The sequence below is a fragment of the Meleagris gallopavo genome, chromosome 1 (genome assembly GCF_000146605.3).
Source record: "Meleagris gallopavo isolate NT-WF06-2002-E0010 breed Aviagen turkey brand Nicholas breeding stock chromosome 1, Turkey_5.1, whole genome shotgun sequence".
NCBI lineage: Eukaryota > Metazoa > Chordata > Aves > Galliformes > Phasianidae > Meleagris > Meleagris gallopavo.
Window position 1 is genome coordinate 66,317,045 of NC_015011.2, and position 14,530 is coordinate 66,331,574.

At 37.7% G+C, this 14,530-nt stretch overlaps 1 protein-coding gene across 3 annotated transcripts in view; it reads left to right on the forward strand.

The window, feature by feature from the left end:
- The window catches only part of ITPR2 (inositol 1,4,5-trisphosphate receptor type 2), a 234,261-nt gene that overhangs the window by 152,697 nt on the left and 67,034 nt on the right, over positions 1-14,530 (forward strand). For all 3 annotated transcript variants that reach the window (XM_031555252.1, XM_010715644.3, XM_019616758.2), the window contains 7 exons: positions 1,276-1,463; positions 2,783-2,966; positions 3,556-3,812; positions 4,710-4,910; positions 6,573-6,683; positions 12,513-12,608; positions 13,778-13,897. In XM_031555252.1, the coding sequence (XP_031411112.1) occupies positions 1,276-1,463; positions 2,783-2,966; positions 3,556-3,812; positions 4,710-4,910; positions 6,573-6,683; positions 12,513-12,608; positions 13,778-13,897 (1,157 nt within the window). The remainder of the gene's footprint in view (positions 1-1,275; positions 1,464-2,782; positions 2,967-3,555; positions 3,813-4,709; positions 4,911-6,572; positions 6,684-12,512; positions 12,609-13,777; positions 13,898-14,530) is intronic.

Sequence of the window (14,530 nt, forward strand, 5' to 3'; positions counted from 1 at the left end):
AAAGCCACTGCTGTTTCTGGAAACCAATCAACTTTTTAAAATTCCAGATCCTCCACTAGCACATTAAAAAAATAGGATATAAGGAAAAGCTTTTCACAAATATATCACTTAAGCAATGAAATAAATTTCCTAGAGAGGCTGTAGAATGTCAGTTCTTTCAAAACAAGGCTGTGAGGACCTACTCTAACTACTGTGAGCAGGAAGTTTTGAGTGGGTGTTCCTTATAACCTCATTTTTGTATTATTGTGTTATAGAAGCCAATGTAGATTACAGTAAAATGCTTTCTAATAAAACCAAAAATAATGTATGTCATAGGAAATATGACAGAATGAAGTGTAGAGCCACGTCATAGCAAAGCTGGCCATCACATTATCAGCATATATTAAAAGCATGTCCAGATGTATGGGCTTTCCCAAATGTCATTTGGCTGATCCTCTGTGTGTTTCAGTGTTGATACTGGAAAAAAATCAGAGACTGAGTGTCTTGTACATCAGTTTATTCCGTAGCAAACAATAGAATACAGAATTAGTGTTTTGTCTTTTCTTTGTGAAAAATGTGTATATGAATGCATGGCTTCGTTAAAGAATCAGAAACATTTTGTCAGTACTGCTTTGATTAAAACAGTGCCATATTTTTTCCTCATGTGGTAGGTGCAGTTACATGTGTATAACATGTGTATAGCAGGAAATATGATAATGACTAATAATAAAATATGGCTGATTTAATGAGTTAATACAATTTAGTAAAATCCCTTCGAATCACACCATCAGTTAATTTGCGTTAGCTTAATTTGTGTTAATTTGTTTTAACTTATCATGATGTTACTGCTCTAGGAATTAGACTGGAAAAAAATTTAGCTAGAAGGTCATACCCATAACCAGAGTGGATTTACGAGTATACAATCTTTGTTTAGATTAGACCCGAGAAAAGCAGGTTTAAAAGCTTTTTCAGACCTCTGGCCATGCTCATATATTAGTGTATGCAGTAATGGAATTAAAACCAGGGTTCTGTGAACAAATCAGTTTCATTTTGATCTTCTTTATTGTCTGAATGCTGTTAACAGGACTGTGGTGTGAGTTTTTGTTTTGTTTCTTATGCTTGGGGACCAACATTGGCACATTCACACAAACATCTTTGTTTCAAGAGGAATTTTGCCTCGAACAGAATTTTGAGAGTAAACGAATTGCATTGGTACTGGATGGTTTTCCAAATAGATTTATTTCAATATATATGCATGAAACAAACATGAATAGTATGTATATCTCTGACTTACAGGTGGATTTGTAGGACAAGACTCAGATAAGTCTGGAGTATCCATGTTTGACATTCAATGCCTTCTAGATAAAGAAGGTGCATCAGAACTTGTCATAGATGTTATAGTCAGCACCAAAAATGACAGAATTTTCTCAGAAGGCATTTTGCTTGGTATTGCACTGCTTGAAGGTGGAAATGCACAAACACAGGTACTTATTTCATTTACTTATTCACATACTGCTTTTCAAATGCATATAGTCAGGAGTCGAATAAAAAGAAACTTTTTGTAGTGAGTTCTGTAGAGAAGTTATTACTATAATAAGTCCCCCTAAAAAACTATTGTAAATATTTCATGTTATTATGCAGTATCTCTTACAGTAAAGTCTTCAATAGAAGAAAACATTTTTCTGCTTCTCCCTTCAATGTTGTACAGTTGTTCTTTGTGCTCTTTGCCAGCTGAGCATTATCTCCAGTTATTTCATGCTTCTGCTTGTAAATTTAATAATTCCAAAGCTTTCAAATTTATAATAGCAAATAATAATAATAATAATAATAAATAAAAATCTGGAAACGTGTAGGGACTTTTTTCTAAATCTCCGAAGGTAAAAATTGGTCATTGAAACTGCCAATATCTGTTCCAAAGGAAATAAATGCTTAAAACTATGGATTCTGATCTTTTCACAAAGGTGGAGGTATTGCTCTTACCCAACTTTAGCCAAATAAGTTAGTTGTTTATTCTTACTCTGTGATCAGCAGAAAGGAGAGGTGGCATGAACCAGTCCCAGCTTTTCCCCATATCTCATCATTAAATTTGACAGGAACCTAAATAATCAACATACGCTTCATTTCAAGACTGTAAAAGTTAAATGAGAGGAATCCTATCCTGTATCTTTATTCTGTAAAAAAGATAATACAACATGTCACCCTTAGAGAACATCTAAAAGTATTAAAGAAGTGAGGTATTGCTGCAGCTTTCTAAAATGAATTGGTAAGGAGTTGTAGAAGGACATCACTTTTGGGACAGTTTTTAGACTGTTGAAAATGATATTCCGCCTACTTGACAGTAATGTTGAGGACTGTACTTAATAACCTAAAATATTAATTCCAATTCTGAAGCTATAAAGAACCAAGAATGTGTATAGGCTAAGCTGTAACATTAAATATAAATCTGAGAGTTTCCTGTTTCCTGCTGTAGCTACATAATAACAATTACTTTCACTATTACTTGCAGATTGAATATTGTATCTCTAGAATACCTGGAGAGAAATGGGGAGTATTGCTAAATAATTTAACTTAGTTGGGTAATTTTGTGACATTTGAAAGATTGCAAGCAGCATTGCTTGCCATTTTATCCAAATTTAAAAATAACGATCAGTACTTGTTACCAATCTTTTATATCACTTTGTAAAATAATTGGTTGTGTAGTGGTCATCATTTTTTTTTCCTGTGGATTATCTTTTTTGTTTCTGTATTTTTTCTTCCTATGAAGACTGATAACTAATGAGTATCGTCTTTTTATTCATTGCAGTATTCAACTTACCAGCAATTGAAGGAGCAAAAAAAGTCAGAAAAATTCTTTAAAGTCCTGTATGACCGTATGAAAGCTGCTCAGCAAGAGATACGATCAACAGTGACAGTGAACACTATTGATCTGGGGAGCAAAAAGAAAGATGATGATAGTGACCTAACCATATCTGTACCCAAAAAGAGAGGTAAGGAGGCAGCCATATAATGCATAGTGCATTATGTTCAAGTTGCTTGTATTACACCACTGATGCTCTGCTACATTGATCAATAAGTTTTAATATTAATTATTGCTGCACTGCCTTATTTGTCTGTTTTTCTCTAAATTACAGACCATAACTTAAGCTGATTGCATGGAACTAGCATTGATGAAGTCAGTGAAGCTATGCCAGCTTGCACCAATACAAGATATAGACCCATGTTTTTAGAGAAGCTGAAACACAGGCTGCTGCTAGCGGGGCTATTTCACATGAGCAAGCACAGGAAAAAATGCCCACCCTGTGGTCCTTCCATTGTTCTCATCATTTACTGTATATGGAAGAGAAATAGTAGGGCTTTTTGTTTTAAATGTTCTGCTTCACTGTGGTTTGTGGTCAATTTGGAACATGCTATCCCTTCATGAATGTTGCTTTGATATTCTTTGTAAGTTGCCTAGAGGTCTTTGAAAAGTTAGGCACCAAAAAAGAAAAAGTTGCGTTCACTGTTGTTGTTTTCTTATTGTTTAATTAAACAAGCAAAAACTGTTTCAAAAATTAAGGAAAATTATCTTCTTTTCAGTGAAGGATTCAACACTGCATCTGAAAGAGGGTATGAAAGTTCAGTTAACAGAAGCGTCTTCTGCAACATCCAAGGCTTATTCTGTATATAGAAGAGAAATGGACCCAGAAATAGATCTTATGGGCTCAGGAACAGATGCTGCAAATGCAGAGGAAAAGTCCACAGAAGAAGCAGTAATGAGTCCTGCTATTGCAATTATGCAGCCAATACTGAGATTTCTCCAGCTGCTTTGTGAGAACCACAACCGAGAGCTCCAGGTAAAGTGTTTTTGAGCCAGACTTCAAAGGAAGTATTACAAGAGCTGGAACTTCATGAAGGAGGAAGAACATGCCTGTGCTTGGCTTCTATTACAGAATAAGGGTGTCTAAAATATGGTTATTCTTTTGGTCCATGTGATAAAATAACCCTTTTCAAGAACTATTTGCATGCTCAGTTTAAGTTCATGTTTATGCCCTCAGAGTGGTGTGGGAACCACAGCATAGCCACATGGAATTGAGAATTTTCTAAACGTTCCTGTCAGTATAATTTCTATGCACCAATAGTGGATCAGTTACCATAAGTTTGAAAACCACAAGAGTCTTCTGGACAAAGTTTTGGTACTGCTCTTTTCCCTAGGTGTTATGATTGAAGGGTGTAAGATGCAGTGTGTCTCTGCTATCAATTCCTCTGGTAGATATTACTACCGCCAGATAAACTTTTGCAAAATGAGTTTTCTGCAAATATGCTTCAGTGCAGTGTCCAGTAGCTGCCCTGAAAGCAGGATTGGAAGTAGCTTGAGCTGAGTTGCTGTTGTGCATTGGCACTTCCATGGAGCAGTCTAAATGTGCGGCTATACCTGTTCATCAGTGACAAGACCTTCCCGAGTAAAGGACCATAATAAACAGATCGGGCAGGCCATCTCTAGGACAGATGTTTGCAAAGCTCGTGTTTCTAAGCCCTCCTTTCCCAACTGGTTTAATCAAATAATAGTCCTCCACTGCTGCACTAAGATGATTTATTTTCCACAGTTTAGTGTACTTCAGTAATTAAGGTAGGGCAATCATGTGGTCATAAATTGAACCTGTCAGTAATTTTATGAAAAAGATTGTGTGTTCAGCATGATTCTAACTCTCTATTTCTCCTTATCTTTTTTGATCGTTTTCTCCATCCACCAGAATTTTTTAAGACATCAGAACAATAAAACAAATTACAACCTTGTTTGCGAGACACTTCAGTTTTTGGACTGTATCTGTGGAAGCACGACAGGTGGACTAGGCTTACTGGGGCTTTACATCAATGAGAGGAACGTAGCTCTGGTGAACCAGACACTGGAAAGCTTGACTGAGTATTGCCAAGGTCCATGCCATGAAAATCAGGTAGGGCTTGAATAGATGCAGAACAATCTACCTGAAGGTATGGTATCTTTGTGCTTATTGTAAACTCTTTGGTGTTGTTAATAACATAAGACCACGTGCAATTACTGGGTTTAAGCTGAATACTTACCACACCTGCATAAGGCCTGAGAAATCCTTTCAAAACAGAGCAGAAAACAGACTTTTCCTTTAGCCTGTCTGTTTACATACAGCATTTCCAGTCCTTTTGGAGAGAGTTTAATATCATATAATTTAGTCCATAGTTTGAACCTCACTTTATGAGGTTCAAGTCACAACTGTGGAATTACACTACCTATATAATAATGTTGCTTGTTGTTTGTTTGTTTGTTTGTTTTTCCATTTTCATGCATTTTGACTTTTCAGGTTTTTATATAGGATGTTAATTTTTACTTTCCCAATTTAATCTAACTGCCACAAAATTTAACTTACTGTTCTCCTGTGCTACCTGTTGACATCCTTAATTAGGATATCGATAGGAAAATGAGTGAGGGTAAAGACCATGCAGCCTTTTGAGTTGTGGCTATTGGTAGCTGTCTCTTCAGTGCTGAGGCAATATAGAAATGCAGAGTGTAGTTACATGCTGCTGCGTTTGATCTGAAGAGAACTGTAGTAAAGTTGTCACAGTGGATGAAATTTCAGAATTTTCAATATGGATTAATGATAGGAAAATATCAGTGGGCAAAATTACAGAGACACAATCTATTCTTGATACTAAGGACAGCTGAAGAAATGCATGCAGTATTAGTTCTCCTTCATTAACATACATGAATGAAGTGCAAACTGCTTCGATTACTCTTGCTGGTTATCAATTGACATTACTTAAAACTTTAAAAACAAGCAAACAAAAATCCTTTAGTAGGCAAATTTTTAAACAGTCATATTTGATCTATTAATGACTGGGAAAAATATATGTAAAAAATAATAATGTCAGTGGAAATAAAAAGAAAATCTATGTTTTCAAGTTAACTTGTTCACTGACTACTGATAATGGAAGGGAATGATTATTAAGGCTTAATTTCTCAGGCTTACCTGCTGGGAAGTCACTCAGGATTAGAATTATACTTGCTTAACCATCTGCAAATCTAATGCAGCATGTTTTGGAGACAAATGCTCCCCACTGTCATTTTCCTCTGTTTGTTTTGTGTTCTTTGTTTTTTCCCTCTGTCTTTCTGGAAAACTTCCTTTCATATTGTCCAATAAATCTATTTGAAAAAAAAAAAATACCATAGACTTATACAACTGACATTTATTTTACATACATTCCAGTATGACTTTTAAGATTCAGTGTCTGTGTTCAGCCAAACCTGGTAGCGCTCCTGTGGACTGTTGTGTGTAGCCTGTACCACATTGTGCCTAATCCTGCATGTTTCACTGCAAGCAAATTTTAGCTTGCACTGCTTTTTCCTCACTTGTATACTTCACTATTGACAGTGTTGGGATTAGCCCTGTACTACGTATTTCCCCCACACCATTTGTGGCATGTTTTCAGGCTGCTCTGCTTTGGCAATCACACGGTCGTCCAAGTTCTGGATCCTTTCTTTGGAAATTTGCTGCATATTCCCTCTCTTTCTCACTCCCCCCAGTTCTCAGTCTCTTTGTTTTCCTCTCTTCCTTCTCTTCTGACTCTCTTCTCTTATTTTGCAGACCTGCATAGCTACCCATGAATCGAATGGGATTGATATTATAATTGCGCTCATCTTGAATGACATAAATCCTCTTGGCAAATACTGCATGGACTTGGTGCTTCAGCTAAAGGTACAGTAAATGTAAATTTGTTTATTTAAATTTGAGTAATAATAGAAGACATACCTATGCAAGAGCTCCATGCAGCCTGACATTTACTTAGTCTTGCCATAGTGTGATATACTCGGCAGCCCTGGAAGACAAACAGTGCACATGAATTCAGCTCAGCTTAATCTGCATAAAATCCTCTACCACAGCCCTTTTGGTCCACTGTTGTGTTTGGGAGTATACCCACAGCTTTTTTTTAAAGGATCCTATCAAATAGATACAATATAGCTAGCATGAAGAGTCTACGTCGTGGACATAAAATCTCTAATAAATAGCTATCCTATTAAGGGGAAGGAACATTCATTCTCTGTATATACTGAATTTTGTGTTTCTGTGAACTTTAAAAAATATTTGACAAGGATATGTTGTGGAAAAGAGTAATATATCAGATGACCTGCAATTAAAATGTCAAATAAATCTGGCAATGCAGTTAAAATGTTTTTATTACCCTTCGCAGTATCCTTTGAAGAGAAGGGTGAAGTGTACAGTGGGGGGGCTTGTATTTTGTTTTGTATTCTCTGGAGAGTTAGATAAGTTTGTCTGGTCTGTGTGCCATTGCATGCAAAGAGGAGCTTTGCAGCTCTACTGTCTGACAAGTAGAGTAGAATATGTCCAGGAGGAGCCATGATTTAATGTTGTTTCTTGCCTTCTGAATGAAGAATTTCCATTGCAGATGGTTCGTTTCCTCTCCCAAACCAGCAAATACTTTGCGGTAGCTGCATTGCATCATACTGGCAATATTATGAATGTCTAATAAAATAATTAATGCAGCCGTATATCATGTAGAATGAAACATCAAATCAACAGTGTTTTACAGATGATTTTAATAACTGTAATTACATGATTGAATGGCAGTATAATTCAGGCTCCCCTCAAGAAAAACACTTAAGCAGACATTTAACTTTGAACTCACAGATAGTTCTTTGAAGTCCAGATTTCAATCCGTGTAAAGACTAGTGCCATTTCAGTTTATTGCTGTTGTGTAGCTAGAAAATGGAATTTACTGGCATTGCTGCAAGGACCAGCTTGGCCATATTCACAGGGCATTGTATGCCACACTGTTACTTAAATAGCAAAAGTTGTAATGAGTGATACCAACAGGTCAAACTGTGGAACTGATATTAATTTGACCGAATCAGGGTCACTTAGGGTTAGAAGATATGTCTGGAGGTCATATGGTCCAGCACCAAACAAGGTCAGCTAGAGCAGGTTCCAATTGGAGATGTCACAAACTGTCTGGACAAACTTCTGGTATTTGCCTGACCTCAGAGTAAAAAAGTATTTTCTTTTGTTAGATAGAATTTCATGTGTATTTTAATTTGTACCCGTTACCTCCTATCTTTCACTTACTATGGATCCCTCTTTTTTATTCTCTCTCATCAAGTATTTAAACACATTGATAAGAGTCTGATGAGCCTTCTCTTCTCTAGACCAAGCAGTCCCAGCTCTTTCAGCTGCTTCTAATGAAAAATGCTCCATTCACTTATTGGTGCAGCCATATGCTGGACAGTAAGTCCATATTATTCTGGACAAAACTGGGCATAGTACTGAGCCAGATGTGATATCAAGAATTAGATTATTGATGTTTAACATAGACAGTCTGTCAGTGCTTAAAAGCAATTCTGAAGTTGCAAATGCGTAAGTTTTACAGTGAAAATACAAAATTTTAAGTATATAGGCTCACACACACATACAGACAAACTCAGACACTGTTTTCAGAGAACATTGTATGCTGAACATGTACCCCACAACCAATGCAAAGGCCATGAAGAATTATATTTTCCCATACCATCTTAATTTGGCTTGTTTTGCACACACTTTGTGATGTGGTATTTAATTACATCTTCATGGATTATATTTTCCATTGGATTCTTCAATCATTTGGTGAGTAGGATAGACAATGTTCACTGAGTGAACAGATGGACAATGTTCTGTTCTGTCTTTTATTATTTTGAATATGACACTCCAGCCTTCCTTAGTGACTAGTATTAAGCCCTGGCACAGAGCATGACCTCAATATCTGTCACTGTATGTAGTGGAAGGATGAAGAGTAACCCATGTAACTCACTGGAAAAGGATGGAGAGACTAATAAGAATGGGTTTTTTTGTTGTTTTTCTCATAGTGTTTTAGAAAAACTGTATGAGATGAGAACCCAGGAAAAGAGAAATGAAGGCCAGAAGCATTTGGGATATTCATTTTGTAGCACCTAGGGATTGATTTTTCACAAAACTAATGTGTTACAAGGAACTTTAATCTGTATTTTTAAAGTATTTGACCTCTTTTCATTATTGATATCTGGGAATTGAAATCATGATATCAGAATCTCAAAGCATGCAGAAAATGAGGAACGAGGTGTTAAAGTAGCATCTCAAACTCAGGTGTAAGTGATCGGATAGGGAAGGAGAAGGAGAAAGTGACTTATGAGTCAGAAATTTCCTTCTTTGGGCCAAAAAATGAGAGAGTGTGCCTGCTTATTGAACGTCTAGGCACGCGTACTTTCTACAAGCTGCAGTAGACTTCTCTCTACTCCTAGGATTGCCTGCACTGGTAACAGCTCCAAAGCCCTTATCAGCTTTGAGTGAGTAGACTGGGGCTTTCCTCCAGTGTTTCCACTTGTACTTTCTCAAGCTACCTGGCAGTCTGTCTTGTCCCCTTCTCTACTCATTTTGAATTCCTACCAATGCTGCCACACTTGGTTTGCTTGCCATTGTAAGGGAACTCTTCAGCAGAAGTAGAACCATCCAGTTCTTCAGAATAGCACTCTGGTCTCAGCACCTGATCTTATTCACTGTGCACACTCAACTTTTGCAGTGTAAGTTGGCTAGAGTCTGGCTAGACTTTTCCAGTGGGTGGTCCTAATTTTATTTCAGAAAGACAAATGTGACTATAGAAAAATACGTATGGAGTCTCATTCAACTTCAGTGATCCCAGTCTGATCTTCTCATCCAGTGTTCTTGCTCCTCATCTCATCATTGTGTCGGCAAACCCAGCCCCCTCTTTTCTGACTTCTCACTCAACTTCCAGTTTCCTCTTCCAGAAGGTCCTCCAGTCATGTATGAATCTTCCTTCTTTCCACCTTTACCTTCCTTCTCCTTCTGACTTTTAATCTTACAGTCCTCCAGTTCTCAATCCACGTCTTAACATAATTGTTTTGAGTTCTCCTTGTGCATTCTCAAATCTTTATTTTATTTCCACACATTTTCTGAATTTCAGTAGCAAATGTTTCCACATCATATGAGGTACTCCATACATATCCCAATTGCACATAAAAGCACCGTTTGAATTGCCTATGTACATCTTGCCTAGCTTCCAGGTGTTGCTCCAGTAGAGTAGGGGAAACCCATCCCATTTCAGAAGCCCACGTTGGAGTTGTGGCACAGGAGTTAGGAAATAGTTGCTAATTCTGTTTGGTTCCCTGACTTTGGGTCTTTTCCTTGCCAGTCCTAACTTTATCCTCACTCTTTCTATTTTCATTTTGTGTTTTCCTACAATAAACTTGTGTCCCTTTTCAGTCTCCCTTTTGCCCAAGTTCCTCTTTCAGTCCCTCTCAAAGTAGGCAGCCCTTCCCTCAAAGTTCCACAAGCCTGGGCAAATACCTTAGAGCAAGCGTAGACTAAATTGCTTGAATGTGTTTGTTGTTCCCTGTGCTGGAGCATACTGTTCAGAGATACCTTGGCAGGCTGGAAAAATAGACAAGAACTCATGAATTTGAAAAAAGAAAAATATAAAGTCCTGAATCTGGGGTGGATTAACCAATACAGTAGTACAGCTGGGTGCTGACTAAATGTGAAGTAGCTTTGTGGAAAGAGGTGGCTGTCTTGGTAGAGAAGTTGAGCGTCAGTCAGCAGTACCCCCTCGCAGTAGAGAAACTCAACCATGTCTTGGACTGTATTAGGAGGAGTGTAGATAATAGGTTTAGAGAAGCATCTTTCCTATCTGTTTGACACTTGTTAGACTGCATCTGAAGTATCTTGCCCATTTTGGAGCTCTCTGGAGCAGGAAAGACATTGATGTACTGGAGTGATTCCAGTGGAGTGCTATTAGAATGATATATGGAGTGAGGTTCAGCTTGCACAAGAGTTAGCTTCAAAGAGCCCTCTTGCTGTCTGCAATGACCCCAGGAGAAGAAACTTATTTTCCTGTGCAGATCAATGAAGCTGGGAACTGGTACCCAAGAAGGTTGTGGGATTCATTGTGGTCTTTCAATACTTGAAGGGTGCATACAAACAGGAGGGGGAATGACTGTTTACAGGGGCGGATAGCGATAGGACAAGGAGGAATGGTTTTAAACTGAGACAGGGAGGTTTAGGTTAGATATTCGGAGGAAGTTTTTCACACAGATTTGGTGACGCAGTGGAACAGGTTGCCCAAGAAGGGTGTGGATGCCCCATCCCTGGAGGCATTCAAGGCCAGGCTGGATGTGGCTCTGGGCAGCCTGGTCTGCTGGTTGACGACCCTGCACATAGGACGGGGGCTGAAACTACATGATCATTGTGGTCCTTTCCAACCCAGGTCATTCTATGATTCTGTGATTCTATGATCTTTGGACCTCTTTGACACAGCCCTAAGCAGGGGCTTTGAGCAGGGACTGAGACTGCTGAAAGACCAGTACAGAGAAAAACCTTGAATGCATGACTTCATTGTACAACCTACATGATTTTATGATTCTGTGCCAAATGAGAGGAAAACCAGTGGGCTTTTAGCTGTGAAACTGGCAAGTTTCTGCAGTACAGTATTCAAATCATAATTACAAGAATACTTAAGTACTGTACAAATTTGGCTGAGTTTCCATACGTTATTTTCTTTTCTTGGCATTTGATGTTCCACATTTTCAGCTCTGCTAACAAAACTTGGATATACAAACCCTCTTAAAGCTGAGGTAGTTAGGAAGCCCCAGCGAACAGGTGAGCGTGGGCATGGTGTCTCCTCAATTTATGAGTTTGATCAGATTTAGCTGTTGTACTGCCACCTCCAACAATATGTTGAGTTACAGAGAAGTGAAACAAACTTACCCAGAATCACACAGGAAGCTTCTGGCAGAGCTAGGAACTGAACTGTTGTGCACTGAGGCCTGTTAGGTTTAGGTGCTTAAACCTCTCAAACCATTCTTTCTTTCCTTTTCACATTTGATGTAACTGGAATTAAGATAGGTCTTCAAAGTCTACGGTGGTACTGAGTTATGTCTGCTGAAGTTCATAATATTTAGTTGGTGGGAGAGATATTAGACAGAAGTGGACAGTTGACAGAGCAAAGGATATCTTTATACATTCCCCTTGAAATATTTGATAGTAAAATGAAGTCTCAAGCTTGTGTGAAAACAGTTTGCTTTAGAGTCTTTTAAATAATAACCAATTAGCATTTATAAAAAACAGCAGGGAAGGAAAACTGCCTGAATGATGAGGCCTTTTGTGTAATGCATTTTGTAATTACCTGTGCTGAGCATTGCTTTAACAGAATGCCGTGATAAAAATTGTTAGGTGAGCAAAAAAGAGGGGGAAATGGGATTTCATTTCTTGTTCTTTAGAACAAAGCTCTATATTTGAGTCAGAATTTTTCAATATTTAAAATGCTTCTTCCCATATAGCATGCAGGATTTGTTAGCCTTACAGTATGCTGACATTAAAATGGGAGAAAAGCCTTATTATATATGCCATTAAAATAAAAGATGCAAGTAGTTCAAAATCACATCCACTAAAAAAGTAGTCCTAGTAATTTCAATTAAAACAAATGCAAGGATCGTTAATCCATGAAATAGATTTTAAATTTGCGTTAACTTGGTTTTGTATCTCTAGAACAATGCCTCCAAGCTTTTGCTGGCTATTATGGAAAGCAGGCAAGACAGTGAGAATGCGGAAAGAATCCTTTTCAACATGAGACCAAAGGAATTGGTGAGAAAACTTCTGAATATTCATAAATCTTTTGGCTGAAAAAAAATGTCATTAAAACATTTTAAAATGGTCTGCATCTAAACTGAAGATGTTGGCAGCATACAGTGACACAATGTATCAAGATACTACTAATTCACAGAAAAGTGCTTTCAAAGGATCAAGCACGCATGATTTCAGTCTTTACGACTTCATTATTTTTATCCGTTCCAAGCACTTTTCTGTAATTGTTTCCTAACTAAATTATCCTACCCTGGTAGACTGTCTTCAAGTATGCTTTGTCAGGGGCTGGGAAATTAAGCTTGAGCAGTTTGTGAAACAGTGCTAACAGAAATGCGTGTGTCTGTCTCTGTGTGTGTGTGTATTTACACATCTCATGAACAAACAAACAAACAAGTTGCCAACAGTTGTTGCTGTGTTATGGAACAAGCACGGTACTTGTTTAGATCTCCAGGAATTTGAATCAATTGGAAGTTTGGAGAAATTGTTTCCAGTCAAAGAGTGACTGGAAATCCTGTTTTGTGGGGAACTATGTGGGCATCAGCCCCTGCACTTAAATGGAGCCCAGTGATCTGCTGGCTTCTGGGAGTCAGTGCTGCAGTGGCTTGTTAGCACATTGAGGCCATCCCTAGTGTACAACTGCAAGATCAGGCCCTGCATGGGCAGCTGAGGACTTTTGTCTTTTTGTCCTGCAAGAGGCTTTTGTGTATTTTGAAATTACACCAGCACTCTGCCCAGTATTTGCCTCCCTTTTCTTTTTGGTTTAAGTATTTCTTTTCTGTTACGCTATATGGAGAGCTCTGCAGTGCAGCCTACTGTAGCCAGACAAGGATTGTATCTGCACTGTAAATGCTGAAAGACACTGCCTGTGATATCTGTTGATCTGTCTTTAAAAGCATTTGTGAAAATATCTGCTCACAAAGACTCAGCATTCCTGTTCCTTTCTCGTGGTTAAAGAAGTTTTGCTGACAAGAAGTGTAGCACTTTGGAGCTTCATAAATACTTCACGTTCTTCTTTATTCAAAAAGTGTACCTCAGACTGCTTGCTTTGCTTTCAGAACTACAGGGCACCCATCCAAGCTTGGGCTGAACAAAGTGAATATGTTCAAACATCTTGTGCTTTTTTCGCTGAGAATGTCAGTTATTTCATCTCAATTCGACTTGTGTTGCAGGTGGATGTGATGAAGAATGCATACAACCAAGGCCTAGAATGTGACCATGAGGAGGAAAATGGAGATGATGGCATCTCCCCAAAAGATGTTGGCCATAATATTTATATTTTGGCACATCAGGTATTCCATATTTGTTGTACAATTGCTTCCAGAAAAGCAGTGCATGCTTAAACTCCACTCTGTCTGATCCAATATCCCTTCTTATGATTTCTGTCTTACACTTTTGTACAACACAACCTTAAATAGAGTGCTGCTGATCGGAGGACAAGTAAGTAGCATCAGTGTAAGAGGTGGCACTCTGAGTAATTTGGTAGGCACTATTTGTGTGAAATAACAGTGTAGAGCAAAGCAATCAATGTACACTTAGTTTTGTCTTTCTTTAACATTAACATCTCATTTATATAAATCAAGTTATTATTTCTGCATTTTAATTAGTAGCTTCAGTTGGGATATCAAGTAAACTTGGGTTGAAAATATTCAGATTATTTTAGATATATTCTTTACTCAGTTAATAAGAATAATTGAGCCTTTTTACTCTTTTCTCCTTTACTATCAAATTTACTTTATTTTTCAATTGTGTTAAGAATATTGAAAAAAAATGCAGACCACATGAATTTTATTGTATCATAAATGATAGCATTTTTTGTTTTAGAAAGAGCCATGGTTTTAAAAATGATTTTACTAAGAGACAGATTCTTATCTATCTCTTAAGGGAGATAAGGGAATATTCTTTATTCACTATACTTGTTAAGT